This window comes from Mustelus asterias, chromosome 16, assembly GCF_964213995.1.
Source record: "Mustelus asterias chromosome 16, sMusAst1.hap1.1, whole genome shotgun sequence".
NCBI classification, from domain to species: domain Eukaryota; kingdom Metazoa; phylum Chordata; class Chondrichthyes; order Carcharhiniformes; family Triakidae; genus Mustelus; species Mustelus asterias.
This window is the reverse complement of record NC_135816.1, coordinates 26,408,936-26,425,277: the sequence shown is the minus strand read 5'-3', so window position 1 is coordinate 26,425,277 and position 16,342 is coordinate 26,408,936. Positions and strand designations below refer to the sequence as shown.

Sequence of the window (16,342 nt, the reverse complement as noted above, 5' to 3'; positions counted from 1 at the left end):
CTTCCTTCATGATTTCTTATATCTCCTGAATAAAAGATGATATGCTCACTCAAAACTGTCGTCTTAATAGAAAAATAGTGAACTATTTTTTAATCCAAATTTTAGATGGCTACCCCAAGGATGAAATCATATACCAGTGGGCGAGATACCATTCTATTATCTTTGGAGAGCCACGCTTTTGGAGGCTGTATCAGTTTGCATTTCTTGGATTGAGAAATACGACAGATCTTGTCAGGACGACTTCTGGTGAGTCACTTTCTGAAACTGTGAGCCAGCAAAATAGTTCTTCCCATCAAAGGACATTGAGATTTGAGTACTTGTGCAGGCTCTAGCGGAGAGTCCTTGAGAACTGTGGACGAAAATATTTGTTTAACAAGAATATTAGTAACAAGTTGGCTTATCCTGCTGAGTTTTTGTTCTGCGATTGATAAAACTTGGTATTTACAATTGGAAATGTCTGCAGTCATGCGCTGAGGCATGTAATGTGTGAGAATGTGAAAGATAACTGATGATTAGTTTGATGCTTTGGCACAAGCGAAGTATAGTCAAAACTTATGGGAAACTATCTGGATGTGACATGCCACTTTTGGCATGTATACATGATGCAAAATGTCACTCTCAAGATGGTGGTTTTTATACACCTCTCTTTTGAAATTGTATGAGTAATGTTGGGATGCTCTGATGTCAGATATGACAGGTATCAGCACACTTAGCATGAAGTGTTGTATTGATATGTTATGAAACTAATGGAACTGAACCCAAAATACATAAATTCAAGCATAATGATTAAGTGAGTCTGTACCATACCTGAAACCTTTTCCTGGCTGATCTTCTGGAAGGTCAACATGGTTTGGAAATCAATTTGAGTTTGCCTTAAGGCAAACATTCACAAATCACAGTTGCAATCTATGGCTGATGATAACGGAATTCAAAATTATAATTTAACTAATATCTGTGGCTGGCACATGTAGTTTACTTGAGTTAAAGCTGGAGTTTCTTCATGGACAATTCATGCTGTACTGCCTGCTCCCACTTTGAACTCTTCTTATACAATGTACAGGATTTAATCAGTCTGAAAGAAGTCTTGCCCACTGGGAGATGAACCAGTGGAGAATCCTGGTTAGCTCCATACAGGAAACCCGTTGGCTTTATAGGTGCCCATCCGGGACTTATGTGACCACCCTCACACCTTCCCCGGGATTCAGAAAGCTGACAGCCGAAGTCAGATAGGCCAAGAGTTGCCAGCCAACCAGAGGCTAAACTTACCTCTGACCTTATCTTGCCTTTCCCACTCCCCTGACACCCACCCTATAATCCCTACTTTGAACTGGGGTCCTTTGGTGATCCCTCAGTCTCTCCCAGTGGTCTTGCCAGCAATGAGGAACTGCAGCCCTCCTGTACCCCCATCCATGCCCATCCACTTTTTCATCTCCCGAATGCCAGGTCCTTTGATCAGGCACAGAGTGCATGATAACAAGTGACTCATCCCTGGGAGGCCACTTGCAAACTCAACTGTTTTGCTGGGCCACATTCCAGAGATGTGGGAAACCCTTGTGACTCCCATTTAATCCCTGAGCCACTGTTGAACTACAATAGGCCCAGGCATGATGCTTCATGAATGAACCTCACTGACATCCTGTTGCTGGCGGCCAGGAATCATGTGTCAGCCCTTCCCACCCTCTGTTTTAATACGGGGTGGGAGGTTGCCTTTGCTGGGAGACTGGGGGATCTTTACCATAACAAAATAATAAGAAGTCTCAAAACACCAGGTTGGGGTGGCAGGGTGGCACAGTGGTTAGCACTGCTGCCTCACAGCGCCAGGGACCCGGGTTTGATTCCCGGCTTGGGTCTCTATCTGTGTGAGGTTTGCACGTTCTCCTCGTGTCTGCGTGGGTTTCCTTCGGGTGCTCCGGTTTCCTCCCACAGTCTGGTTAGGGTGCATTGGCCATGCTAAATTCTCCCTCAGTGTACCCGAACAGGCGCCGGAGTGTGGCGATGAGGGGATTTTCACAGTAACTTCATTGCAGTGTTAATGTCAGCCTACTTGTGACGAATAAATAAAAACTTTAAACTTTAAAGTCCAACAGGCTTATTTGGAATCATGAACTTTTGGAGTGCTGCTCCTTCATCAGATGAGTGGTTGACTCACCTGATGAAGGAACAGCGCTCCGAAAGCTCATGATTCCAAATAAATCTGTTGGACTTTAACTTGGTGTTGTGAGAGTTCTTACTGTGTGCACCCCAGTCCAACGCCGGCATCTCCATCTGATGATAAAACAGGCCAGGCTACCATGGTTCTTGCTAGATTGGTCTGGATTAAATTGCACCCAATATATGTGAACCCAAAAATATATTCTGAGAATTTAACTTGACCTTTGGAGGTCAATCGATCCAAGAAATTCCATGCTGTCAGGGCTATCTAATTTAAAATGGTTCCCATTTACAATGCCATGTAACAATCTAATGATATACTTAGATAACATTGGAGAAATAAAGTTACACAATGCAAATGATCCCATAAGTAAATATTTTAATGTAAAATATCTTTGTACATTCCCTCATCATAGAATAGAATCCCAACAGTGCTGAAGGAGGCTACTCGGCCTATCGAGCCTGCACTGACAACAATCCCACCCAGACCCTATTCCCATAACTCTATGTATTTACCCTGCTAATCTCCCTACACTAAGGGGCAATTTAGCATGGCCAATGCACCTAAACCAGCACATCTTTCAGATTGTGGGAGCAAACCGGAAAACTGAGGAAACCCACACAGACACGGGGAGAACGTGCAAACTGCACACAGACAGTCACCCAAGCCAGGAATCAAACCTGGGTCCCTGGCACTGTCAAGCAGCAATGCTAACCACTGTGCCGCCATGCCGTCCATCATTCCCTCCTTTTTTGATTCACACTCTTTTCCTCTTCTGCTTTATTTCTCTGCTACCCCATTCTATCTCTCACATTTATATTTCACCTTTACTATTACTTCTGATGCAGTCTATTACTTTACTCTAAGCTTTCCCTCTTTAAATTTTAAACACTTCTCCTTGCTTGTGTTCCACTGTCACCTGGATTGTTCTCTTGGAACAACAGACTACAATGTTGATCCTCCTTAAAACAATCCATTACTAATCAGACATCAGCTGTTTGTTCATAACATTTACAGATATTATGTTTGTAACGTTTGAGTTTGAGATCACCACTTGTTAGCTGAAACAAATGACAAATATTTTAGATCAATTTGCATTCATATTGTCCTTTAATATAATCAAGCTACATTGTAATATAGAAAATAGATGATCGAACAGATTGCCTTGGAGGTCCTCTTCCTTCATTTGGTAACATTCTTATTTCTTAATATCCTTTCTCTAAGTGTTTCACTGATACTCAGTAGCCCTTCACCCCATTGATGGAAGTCACGGACACAGTTCTCGTGATGTTCACAGATCGAGTAGGAACTTAGACAGTGGGATTTGTAACTGCTCAGTTGTGCAAAGTGGACATTACCATGGGTGAATGGAAGATATCAATGGAGTTTCTGGAAATAAATAGATGGTGGTCAATTTTTAGCTCTTTAATACTGAATCTTTTGAGTAGCAGCCATATCATAAGACAGTTAACGTACTAGTTTAATTCTAGTTGCAGCAGATTCCATCCTTACCACCTTCCTTGTATGGCGGTTTTGTTCTGGTATCTGCCTGTAGGATACTGCTTTGGTTGTTTGATATTTTAACTAAGGACGTGAGTTTTAATTTGGAAATGCCTCATTGCTTCAAATATCTGTCTTGGGGATTCAGAATGGTGTTGGATTCAGTGTAAATATAGTTCTCTGGAAATCAAAAAGACGTTCCTAATTTCCGTACAGTGTAATGCTACCACACTACCGTTCTTGCACTATCTTTTTACTATTACTTCAATGCAGTGAGTATTATAGCTTGGCATAGTACCCATTCTACACCATGCTGGAGTGGTATCATGGTTCAGTCAGCTTTAACTGCAATTCAAGCTTCAATATTGTATCTACTTTCTTACAGCTTTCTCTCAGGTCTCTGTTTTTGGAAGGTGTATTGTTTCTTTGGGATGGCAGCATTCACAGGTTTGTTTAATGAGGCTTAAAATTAAAACCGAAAGGCATTGAGTTTTTAAACACTGAAGTAATTATTGGTAATTTATGCAACATAGAACTAACAGTTTACAGGAATGAATCATTAATATATATTTGTACGGAACTATATAAGTATAAACGTTGCTTCAGTGATGCCTAATCATAATGCATAATAAACATCATTACAATGGTTAAATAATTAAAGCTTTACTTTTCTTTTATTTAATTAATTGTACTTATTAACTTGCTTGTTTGTGGTGGTGAAGTGAAGTAAAATAAACAGTATGTTATAGGTAGTGGTTTTGTTAATCAGGAGATGTATCTAGATAGCTTATAAAACATGTATTATTCTGGTATCTTTATATGTGGTCCCCCAGAGACAAGAAATCTTTTGTTTTATGTATAGATTGACTTGTCGACTCGTGGAATGGAAAAGCTTAAATTCTGAAGGGAAAGTTTGCAGGTATAACGTTTTGAAAAATGCAATTGCTCTACTGCACAACTGCTCAGCACTAACTAGTATTGACAAGTTATGCAGTGAGTCATATTACTGTTGTGGTATCTGGGATAATTGGAATCGTATCCCACAGAAATTTCCACAAACAGCAGGAGTTTAGATACCAGAAACACAGACGTACACTATATTTGACCCATGGCTATTAGTGTGCATGCTGAGTGATTCAACTACCAATTCAAGTGAATCTCCTGAATGTCTTTCCTTTTGGACACATGGCGATTTGCAGTTAATCTTCAGTAATCCAGTCCCCAGAGACTGGTTCAAGTTCATTTAACAACTGTTGAATGAGCTTTGCTACAAATTATATCAGCCTGTTCAAAACCCACCTATATGACACTCATCCTGGTTTAGTCTGTGATTTTCCTAAGTGTTACATCCTTTGGGTTAGCATCAGTCCATTGGTGATTCTCCTGAATGACGCTCTCATTGGGCTAGCCCTAGTCTTTCAGTCAGCTTTCTTAATGATGCATCTACTGACCAGTACAGTGATGAGCTTCATGTGTGACACTCTTTTCTGTGCTACCACCAGTCTTTCAGTGGAGCTAATTGATAATAAGATTTTTTCCTCATATATAATACTGCCTTCATTATCTTTCAACCTTCCAGTCAGTACAGCGCCTCTAGAAGCTATTGAGAATAACAATCATGTTGAAGAATGCTAATAGAACTTCCCTGAATAGTTACAATGGACTTTGAAAATAACCAACAAAAATTATGTAACACAAATTTAATGTCAATGTTTAGCTCCATTTTGGTCACCTACTCTAAGACTATCCAGAACACTGACATAAACAATATTATCACTAGGTCTTCACTCCAGTAACCCACAAAGTGACAAAATATTGCAGCTGTTGCATTGTATCTTGAATTATCCACATTATTTGAATGTGAGCTATTCGGAAATATAGTGATACCATGCAGTACAACAAGTTCAGTGTATCAATTCTACCCTGTCAGCACAGGGTATTAAAAGTTTGAATTTTTTTCTACATTTAGAATGATGTTATTTAGTAAAGTTAAGTGATGATAGGCTGCGCATTTCAAAACAGGCAGGAATGTCATCCTCAGCTTCTTGGTGCAATGCAGACAAAAGTCCATTATTATATTCCACCACTCTCTGGCCTTTCTGTTTTCCCCAAGTGAATGTCTGTTATACATTGCTCTCTACCTGCCAGGAAATGAGGTCCAGTTTCAGTAAGCATGTTTATGATGCAGTTCCTTTCTTTTAGTAATAGATTCTCTGGAATATAAAACAATTGAGCATTTTTGTTGCTGCACAGAGGTTGATTTGCACATTATATAGACTTTGAACTTCAAGGGGAGAAGGAAACAAAAGAAGGGAAGAACCTGCCTCTGCATTGTTGAATTACTTGTGAAGGAATGCATTGAGATGCGAGGAGAAAATGATTTGGAATTTTCATTTTCTACTCCACTGGCAATTGGAGTTGGCTTGTAAATATTACCTTTACTTATTAACACAGCGCAGATGAATTTACTCATTTGGATGTATATTCATGCCATCAGCAGCCCATCCTGTGGTAAATGACAGGCCATTTTTAAAATGTCAGTGTCTATCCTACCTCTGGAATGGATGGTAGCTGAAATAAAATCAGCTCCATAAAGTGAATTGAGTAAAATTGAAAGAGTATGGAGGGCTAGCAAGAAAGTAGGATTAGATTAAGTAGCCCTACTGGGAGAAAAAGACCAACACAGACTTTATGGATTGAATTGCTTGTTTCTGTACTGTAACGTTCAACAATTTTATGAAGTTAAGGAACGTAAATAGAAGAGCGGGGGAATTAGTTATATTCGGAAAGCAGAAACTAACTGTTTAGTTCAAAAGCCACTTCAAATAAAAATAATTACTCTTGCGTACCTGAAGTCATTATGATTGAGTAACAAAGCTTTTCTCAGTAGTTGAACTGTTTTGTTATTGTAATATTAATTGTTAGTTCCATTTAATGATTATTTCTCAAACAGATTAAGGTTAAAATCAGAACATTAACACATTATTAATTTTATTTGAATTTCTTCGATATATGATTGAGACATGCTGAACGTTCTAATGTAAGGTAATTCAGCACTGCTGAAACTGAAGCACTTTGAATTGATTACAAAATCTCTTTTGAGGTTAGTTCATTTCATCCCCCTCTGCCTAATTCAGCGAGTTAACGATTTTCTTTTTGCAACTAACTAACTTGAAACAAAAGATTTTTGTTGCTCCTTCTCTCCAGTGAATTGACCACATTTCTGGATTTGGTTTTTAGTTTCAGCTGTTAATCAACTCATACGCAGAATGAATTTTAAACAGTTCCATGTTGTTTGTTTTCTTTTCTCCTGTGGGAAAGATGAAAATAAAACATTTTAGTCTCAGTTGATGGGAAGGTGCATACTTTAAACCGAATGTGTAGCAACATACAAGTGTCACGTGTGCTCCTTGTTTTACTCCAGTTCAGTGCAGTTTTTTATTTGTTATCGAGAAAACTTATTGCCCCATTATGCTGATTCCACCTTGCTTGCCCTTTATTCATGAGGAACTGAATTTTGCATGCATGCATCTTAAAAGTTTATTTATTAGCATCACAAGTAAGCTTACATTAACACTGCAATGAAGTCATTGTGAAAATCTTCTAGTCGCCACACTGCGGCACCTCTTCGGGTACACCGAGGGAGAATTTAGCATGGTCAATGCACCTAACAAGCACGTCTTTCGGACTGTGGCAGAAATCTGGAGCACCCAGAGGAAACACACTCAGACACGGGCAAAACATGCAGAATCCAGACAGACAGTGACCCAAGCCAGGAATCCGCTGTGAGGCAGCAGTGCTAACCACTGTGCCACCATGCCACCCAATCACAATTGATGCATGTACTTTGGTAGTAAAATCACACAACTATGTTATCATTGGAGTGAGATTGGTAGACAACCATCCCCTCAGAAATGAATAAATGTGATATATTTTATTTAAATCTTTAAATTTCCCTTTAAGGTAATTTTGTGCTTTTGGTAATAATTGCCCAATCAGCACTATTCTAAGCGCACTGCTCATTATAGCATTCCACCTAGAAGCCGACTATTTTAGTTTCATAATGAGATATGCAACATATCAGAAGTGCCTGCAGAAAACAGAGGATGCATAGGAACAAGTCAGCATCCAGGGCAAATTTGGAAGCCTTATTAAAGAGTTGCTGTTATCACAGGGGGACTTATAATTGAAAGTGGGTGATAAACAGCTACTTTTATTACTGGCAGCCTTATAATGAGGCTGGGTTATATAAGAGATTTTCCTACTATAAAAATCGGGTCTGAAATTTACCTGTCAGGATTGCTTGTTTCACTAAGAGTCCTTCAATTGTCAGGGAGTTTATCTATGTGAAAGCCATAGACGATATTTTCTTTCTAAATTCAAGGCATCACAGGCATTTAGATGATGACACTAGGGTCTACAGGCACTGTTTTCTTTTCAGCTTTGAATGTATTATAGTACTTTTCCCATTGGAAAAGTAACCATATGCTTCAACACCAACACAACACTAATCAATGTAAGGGTCAACTTTCCTTTGCAGGAGGGAGCTCTAAGGTTAATTACTGCAGCAAAAACACCCCTAACTTGTAATAAAGTATCTAATGTCAAAACATTTAACACTCATGTGCCAGAATTTCCTAACTCCTTGGTAGGCTTCTTCTAAGATTCTCGAGCTCTCAAACAAGGCCAGTCTTCAAATATTGTCCAATACCTACCTGACCTGATGAAAATACTGGGCGACAGAGAAAATACATAACATGAACCTCCTCCTATCTATGGGAAGATTGTCTGGTCTATTTTTATATGAGAAATTTAAAATCGTCATTAAAAAAAGGGTTGAATTTTTCGTTGCTTCCTGCTGGCAGGATCTTCCAGTCCTGTCGAAGGTGACCCTCCACAGCAGGTTGCCTGGCAGTGCAGCTGGTAAACAAAGCAAAATGCCATTGACATTGGTGGGACTGGAAGATGCCGCTGCCGGCAAATGGTGAGTCACCTGCACCGCCGGCTAACATGTTGCAGGGGGTCAGAAAATCCCACCCATTGTATCAGTGATTCCGGACCCCATTTTCCATTCCAAGAGGACGAGAAAATCTGGCCTTACTTATTTCTTGGTATAGTGTGGAGTGAATTGAATTGGCTAAAGGCTAACATCTGTTATTGGGGGGACCTCATGCGAATCAAAGGTAAATCATCTGTTGGTACATCTGTTTGAACAAGGTTCAAATGTTTCATCCTTTTCTTTTGCTGGATTGCACCACTGTTGAGGATAGGAATGTTCCTGGATTAGCTGTTTAACTGAGTACTACTATTCACAACTGGATGTGGCAGGACTGCTAATCTACTGCTTGTGGGATTGATTATCTCTGTCTATCAAACTCGACTTTAACTTTGGTAGGTTGGCACCTCATTTTCAGAGTGCTTTTTTCTACATTTTCTTCCACTTTCCTCATTGAACCAGAATTGGTTCCTTACTTTATTGTAATGTTAGTGTAAAGGGATCTGAGGGTTATGAGCTCTGAGGTTGCAGTTTGTCTTGGGATTCAGCTCTGTTGCTGCTGATTACCAGCAGACTCAAGGACAGCTTTTTCCCTGCTGCCATCAGACTTTTGAATGTACCTACCTTATATTAAGTTGATCTTTCACTACACCTTAGCTATGACAGTGACACTACATTTTGCACCCTCTCCTTTCCTTCTCTATGAATGCTATGTTTTGTCTGTTTCGCATGCAAGAAACAATACTTTTCATTGTATACCAATACATCAGGGCGGCACGGTGGCGCAGTGGTTAGCACTGCTGCTTCACAGCTCCAGGGTCCTGGGTTCGATTCCCGGCTCGGGTCACTGTCTGTGTGGAGTTTGCACATTCTCCCCCTGTCTGCGTGGGTTTCCTCCAGGTGCTCCGGTTTCCTCCCACAGTCCAAAGATGTGCGGGTTAGGTTGATTGGCCAGGTTAAAAATTGCCCCTTAGAGTCCTGAGATGCGTAGGTTAGAGGGATTAGTGGGTAAAATATGTGGGGTAGGGCCTGGGTGGGATTGTGATCGGTGCAGACTCGATGGGCCGAATGGCCTCCTTCTGCACTGTAGGGTTTCTATGATTTCTATGATTTGACAATAATAAATCAAATCAAATCAGTGCCTAATGGATGCGCAGCTTGGAGCTGTTAGATCTGTTCTGAATCTATTCCATTTAGCACAATTGTACACACAGCACAATGGAGGGTGTCCTCAGTACGAAGGCACCACAAGGACTATGTCGTGGTCACTTCCAACAATACTATGGTGGTTAGGTGCACCTGCAGCAGATAAATGAGGACGAGGTTAAGTTAGTGTTGGTGCCCTCACCACCTCCCAGAAGCCCAGAATGGCAGCTGTGTTCATCAGGACTTGAACAACACAATGATTAGTAGAACTACTGAGCCAATCTTAAGTGATAGACGTTGAAGTCTCCTAGCCAGAGTAGATTCTGTGAACTTGCTTCTCTCTGTTCTCTTTCCAACTAATGTTCATTCATCATCTAAGAGTGAATGTTGGATGGCAATCAGCTCATAGTTCCCTTTCCCATCCTTGACATAACACCATCAGACCTCTTGGGAACCAGAGCCACAGTTGATGTCTCCCATAGTGACCACCTCTTTATTATATATCCATTGTTCCACCATATCTGGTGGATCTTCTCTTTTGCTGGAAGAGGTCATGGTAAAATAGCACATCAGGAATGGTGATGGAGGAATCTGGGGCTGTAGCTGATACAAATAATTCTGAAAGTGTGACTGACTAATTTGCTGAATAACTCTCTCAATTTTGGCACAAGTCTCCGGATGTTAGTAAGGTGGACTGGTGGGCAAAATGGGCTGGGTGTCCAAACTTCCTGGGTTTTATGGACTCCTCCTATGGGGTGATTGCCCTGTGGCCTAGGTTATACGTGGTTGAGACACTGTTTTTCCCTTACTTAGGAAATTTACTTTAGCACATATACAGTACGCCCCTGAGTGCTCAGTCCTGGCTGCCTGATATGACAGGTTTGCCAACGCCCCCCAGCTCTCACAGGTTTCCCATGCCAAAGTGTCCCTTAAATGTTTCTCTGGGTGTTGGTCACCCCAGTAAGAAGTCTCACAACACCAGGTTAAAGTCCAACAGGTTTATTTGGTAGCAAATACCATAAGCTTTTGGAGCACAGCTCCTTCGTCAGATGGAGTGGATATCTGTTCTCAAACAGTGCACAGACACAGAAATCAAATTACAGAATACTGATTAGAATGCAAATCTCTACAGCCAGCCAGGTCTTAAATGTACAGACAATGTGGGTGGAGGGAGCATTCAACACAGGTTAAAGAGATGTGTATTGTCTCCAGACAGAACAACTAGTGAAATTCTGCAAGTCCAGGAGGCAAGCTGTGGGGGTTACTGATAATGTGACATAAATCCAACATCCCGGTTTAGGCCGTCCTCATGTGTGCGGAACTTGGCTATCAGTTTCTGCTCAGTGCCTTTATTTTGTCTAAATCCAATGTGTAAGCCAATGTTAACTGGTTTTATACTTTTTGTAGTTCTTCGTAGTGGTTTGATACAACTGAGTAGCTTGCTACATCTTTTCAGAGAGCTGTTAGGAGTTAAACACATTGCTGTCAGTCTATCGTCCCATCTAGGTCAAATATGGATGGCACCATTGTGCAATTGTTAGTACTGCTGCCTCACAACACCAGGGATCCGGGCTTGATTCCCAGCTTAGGTCGTTGCCTTTGTGGCTTTCCTCCACGTTCTCCGATTTCCTCCCACAGTCCAAAAGACTATACCTGGTTAAGTGCATTGGCCATGCTAAATTTTACCTCAGTGTATGCAACGAAGGAGTGTGACGACTAGGGGATTTTCACAGTAACTTCATTGCAGTGAAGCCTTCTTGTGACACTAACAAATAAACTTAAACTTAAATAGATAATGAAGACAAGCTTCTTTCTTTAAAGAACATTAGTGAACAATTGAATTTTTGCTTGGCAACTTCATGGGCATAATTACTGAAGTTAGCTTTATATTCCAGATTTATTTAATTTAAATTCACAATTTGTGATGGTGAGATTTGAACTCACTGCTCTGGATTATTAATGGTGTGGAGGTGCCGGCGTTGGACTGGGGTAAACACAGTAAGAAGTTTAACAACACCAGGTTAAAATCCAACAGGTTTATTTGGTCGCAAATGCCACTAGCTTTCAGAGCGCTGCCCCTTCGTCAGGTGGAGAGGAGAAATGCTCACAAACAGGGCATACAGAGACACAAACTCAATTTACAGAATAATGATTGGAATGCAGTCTTTACAGATAATCAAGTCTTAAAGGTACAAACAATGTGAGTGGGGAGAGCATTAGCGTATCAGGTAGACAATGTTGACATCTCACATGAGAACACCATCCACCAGGTACACGGTATATACTCTTGCAACTCGGCCAACCTGATATGCTGCAGGAAAGGATGTCCCGAGGCATGGTACATTGGAGAAACCATGCAGACGCTACGATAACGGGTGGATGAACACCGCTCAACAATCACCAGGCAAGACTGTTCTCTTCCTGTTGGGGAGCACTTCAGCGGTCACGGGCATTCGGCCTCTGATCTTCGCATACGCGTTCTCCAAGGCGGCCTTCACGACACACGACAGCTCAGAGCCGCTGAGCAGAAACTGATAGCCAAGTTCCGCACACATGAGGACGGCCTCAACCGGGATGTTGGGTTCATGTCACACCATCTGTAAACCCCATGACTTGCCTGGGCTTTCATAATCTCACTAACTGTCCTGGCTGGAGACAATACACATCTCTTTAACCTGTGGTTGGCCCTCTCTCCACTCACATTGTTTGTACCTTTAAGACTTGATTATCTGTAAAGATTGCATTCCAATCATTATTCTGTAAATTGAGTTTGTGTCTCTGGATGCCCTGTTTGTGAGCATTTCTCCACTCCACCTGACGAAGGGACAGCCTGTTCCGAAAGCTAGTGGCATTTGCTACCAAATAAACCTGTTGCACTTTAGCCTGGTGTTGTTAAACTTCTTACTGGATTATTAACCCAGACCTCTGGATCGCAACCACTGTGCTACTGCATCCAATAACTATAATGCCTAATGAATTAGCAGAGAGAGTAACTGAAGCAAACACAAAGACAAGCTAAGTGTTTAACTTCATTAAGTTAAAATAAATTTTTAAAACTGCATAAAAAATGGGAAAAGTGGAAAATTGGAAAGGATATGAAAACAAGGCCAAATATGCTAAACAAGAGAATTATGAAATCATTCAACACAGAGTGAGACCATCCAGTCAATCAGGCTGATACTGTCTCTTTGAAAGCTATCCAATTAATCCGATAGCCTTATCCATGGTTCTTCAAATTTTCCCACAATAAACAGAAATTTACAGTGGTTTGTCGGTATAGCTTTTCTTAATTATGGAAATCAAGACTGAAAAGTATCGAAAAATAAAATTCGGAGGCACATGGAAACACGGAGAAAAATAGTGAAGGGATTTGATTAAGCATACTCAGGCAAAATGGCACATTTAAGAAAAGAACGAGGGTATGCAATTTAAAAATTGTAACTAAATATGGAATTCAGGCAGCATTGTTTCTCAGAAAGATGAATAAATATATAGAATAAATTAGTAGAACCAATGAACCCTCTCATCCCAGAGACCAACCTCTTTGCTACCTCCAAGGCGAGCATATCTTTCCTTAAGTATGGCGCAGGTACGGCCTTACCAATACTTCCTTACTCTTGTACTTCAGTCCCCTTGCAATAAAAGCCAACATGCCATCTGCTTTCCTAATTGCTTGCATACTTATTTTCTGTGTTCCTTGTACAAATACAACCAAGTCCATCTGAAAGTCAACATTTATAAATTTCAAGTCTTTCTTGCTACCAGTGAATAACCTCACATTTCCCCACATTATGCTTCATCTGCCTCCTTGTTGCACCTTTAATCTGTCTTGATCTTATTACAGCCTCTTTGTGTCCTCCTCTCAGTTTACATTCCCACCAAGCTTTGCATTGTTAGCTAACTTAGATACATAACTCTCTGTCTTTGGCTGAGGCCCCAGTACTGATCCTTGCAGCATCCTACTCGTCACAGACTGCTAATTTGAAAATGCCCATCTTATCACTACTCTTTGCATCCTGTCCATTGACCAATCCTCTATCTATACTAACATCTTACCCCCAAATCCATGAACCTTTACCTTGCATGTTATTTTTTTGTCTATTAAGGAATGCCTTTTGGAAATCCAAGTACACAACATCTACCACTTTCCCTTTATCCTACTACATCTTCAACAAACTCTATAATAAATTTATCAAACACTACTTCTGTTTACTAAAACCATGTTAACTTTTTAAAATCATACTATGATTTTCTAAGCACATTGTTAAGGATATAAGCAAATTACTGTGGATGCTGGAATCTGAAACCAGAAGAGAAAAGCTTTGACAAAGAGCGATCTCGACTCAAAACGTCAGCTATTTTCTCTCCTTACCGATGCTGCCAGACCTGCTGAGATTTTTCAGCATTTTCCCTTTTGGTTTCAGCTTCCAGCATCCGCAGTAATTTGCTTTTATCCAGTGTTTAACTCACTGCCACTCCTCTTCCAGGAATGTCTACCCTGAAGAAGTACTGCTCTTCTCTCCAACAGGATTTCCATATGTCTCTTTCCCCCCCATCCACCTCCACTGCTTTCCATTTCTCTCTTAGTGTTGACAAGGTATTTACCGAGACTCGCTTCCACAGCAACATTTCATTCCTCAATAACTGTCTTCGTCTCCGACATACCCCATGTGGATTTCAACTCAAATTCCATCCCACATGTAACCTCCAGGATTACAGGTACCTCCAGGATATACAACATTCTTTGAACTGCTGTTCTCGCCGCATCCTGAAAGCCACACTCAGTGCCATGCGCCGCCACATGAAGACACTTGACATCTCTCTCTGGCAACACCGTCTTACTCTCCCTCAAAGCTGCCCCTGTCCCCAGTTTCATTTCATCCTCTGCATCATTCGATGTCTTAACAAAAAACTTTTCCTGTTTCTTGCAGATGTTAAGGAACGCAAGCTTCAACAACTTATCAACACCACTGCCCATCCCAGGCCCTTCACCAGTCTCAATCCCTCAAATTCCATCTCTTCTAGCCCCAGCCCTCGCCGTGCGTTCACCGTACCCTCCGACCTTCCCCTCGCTGAGGCTGAGCGTGCTGTTCTCAGCAAAGGACTCAGCTTTGCACCCTTACATCCCCACTTCAATGGATTCCGGTGTTGACATGATGTTGAACTCTTCTGAGCTTTGACAAAGGGTTGTCTGGACTCGAAACGTCAGCTCTTTTCTCTCCTTACAGATGCTGCCAGACCTGTTGAGATTTTCCAGCATTTTCTCTTTTGGATTGTTCAGGATATTATGCTTAATAATGGATTCAAAGATTTTCCTGACGATTGATGTCAGGCAAACTGGCCTGTACTTCCCTGTTTTCTCTCTCCTTTCTTGAATGTCATTATTACATTTGCTAATTTCCAATCTGCTGGACTGATCTAATATCTGGGGAACTTTTGAAAAATCATAATCATGGCATTCACTGTCACAGTAAGAAGTCTCACAACACCAGGTTAAAGTCCAACAGGTTTATTTGACAGCACAAGCTTTTGGAGTCTTGCTCCTTCATCAGGTGAGTGAGGAGTTGTGTTCACAAACGGCACATACAGACAAAAGCTCAATTTACAAGATAATGGCTGGAATGTGAGTCTTTACAGGTAATCAAGTCTTAAAGGTACAGACAATGTGTGTGGAGAGAGGGCCAGGCACAGGTCAAAGAGGTGTGTATTGTCTCCAGCCAGGACAGTTAGTGAGATTTTGCACACCTAGGCAAGTCATGGGGGTTACAGATAGTGTGACATGAACCCAAGATCCCAGTTGAGGCTGTCTTTATGTGTGCAGAACTTGGCTATCAGTTTCTGCTCAGCGATTCTGCGTTGTCGTGAAGGCCACCTTGGAGAACGCTTACCCGAAGATCAGAGGCTGAATGCCCGTGACTGCTGAAGTGTTCCCCGACTGGAAGGGAACACTCCTGCCTGGTGATTATCGAGCGGTGTTCATTCATCCGTTGTCGTAGCGTCTGCATGGTCTCCCCAATGTACCGTGCCTCGGGACACCCTTTCCTGCAGCATATCAGGTAGACAACTTTGGCCGAATATGTACCGTGTACCTGGTGGATGGTGTTCTCAAGTGAGATGATGGCATCCATGTCGATGATCCGGCACGTCATGCAGAGGTTGCTGTGGCAGGGTTGTGTGGTGCCGTGATCACTGTTCTCCTGAAGGCTGGGTAGTTTGCTGCGGACAATGGTCTGTTTGAGATTGTGCGGTTGTTTGAAGGCAAGAAGTGGGGGTGTGGGGATGGCCTTGGCGAGATGTTCGTCTTCATTGATGACATGTTGAAGGCTCCGGAGAAGATTTCGTAGCTCCTCCGCTCCGGGGAAGTACTGGACGACGAAGGGTACTCTGTCCACCGTGTCCCATGTTTGTCTTCTGAGGAGGTCGGTGCAGTTTTTCACTGTGGCACGCCGGAACTGTCGATCAATAAGTAGAGCACCATATCCTGTTCTTATGAGGGCATCTTTCAGCGTCTGTAGGTGTCTGTTGCGATCTTCCTCATCTGAGCAGAT

The 16,342-nt window shown here is 41.6% G+C and overlaps 1 protein-coding gene across 2 annotated transcripts in view; it reads left to right on the top strand.

Moving 5' to 3' along the window:
- The window catches only part of gabrg2 (gamma-aminobutyric acid type A receptor subunit gamma2), a 127,575-nt gene that overhangs the window by 27,655 nt on the left and 83,578 nt on the right, over positions 1–16,342 (top strand). For both annotated transcript variants that reach the window (XM_078231573.1, XM_078231574.1), the window contains exon 6: positions 106–246. In XM_078231573.1, coding sequence (XP_078087699.1) covers positions 106–246 — 141 coding nt within the window. The remainder of the gene's footprint in view (positions 1–105; positions 247–16,342) is intronic.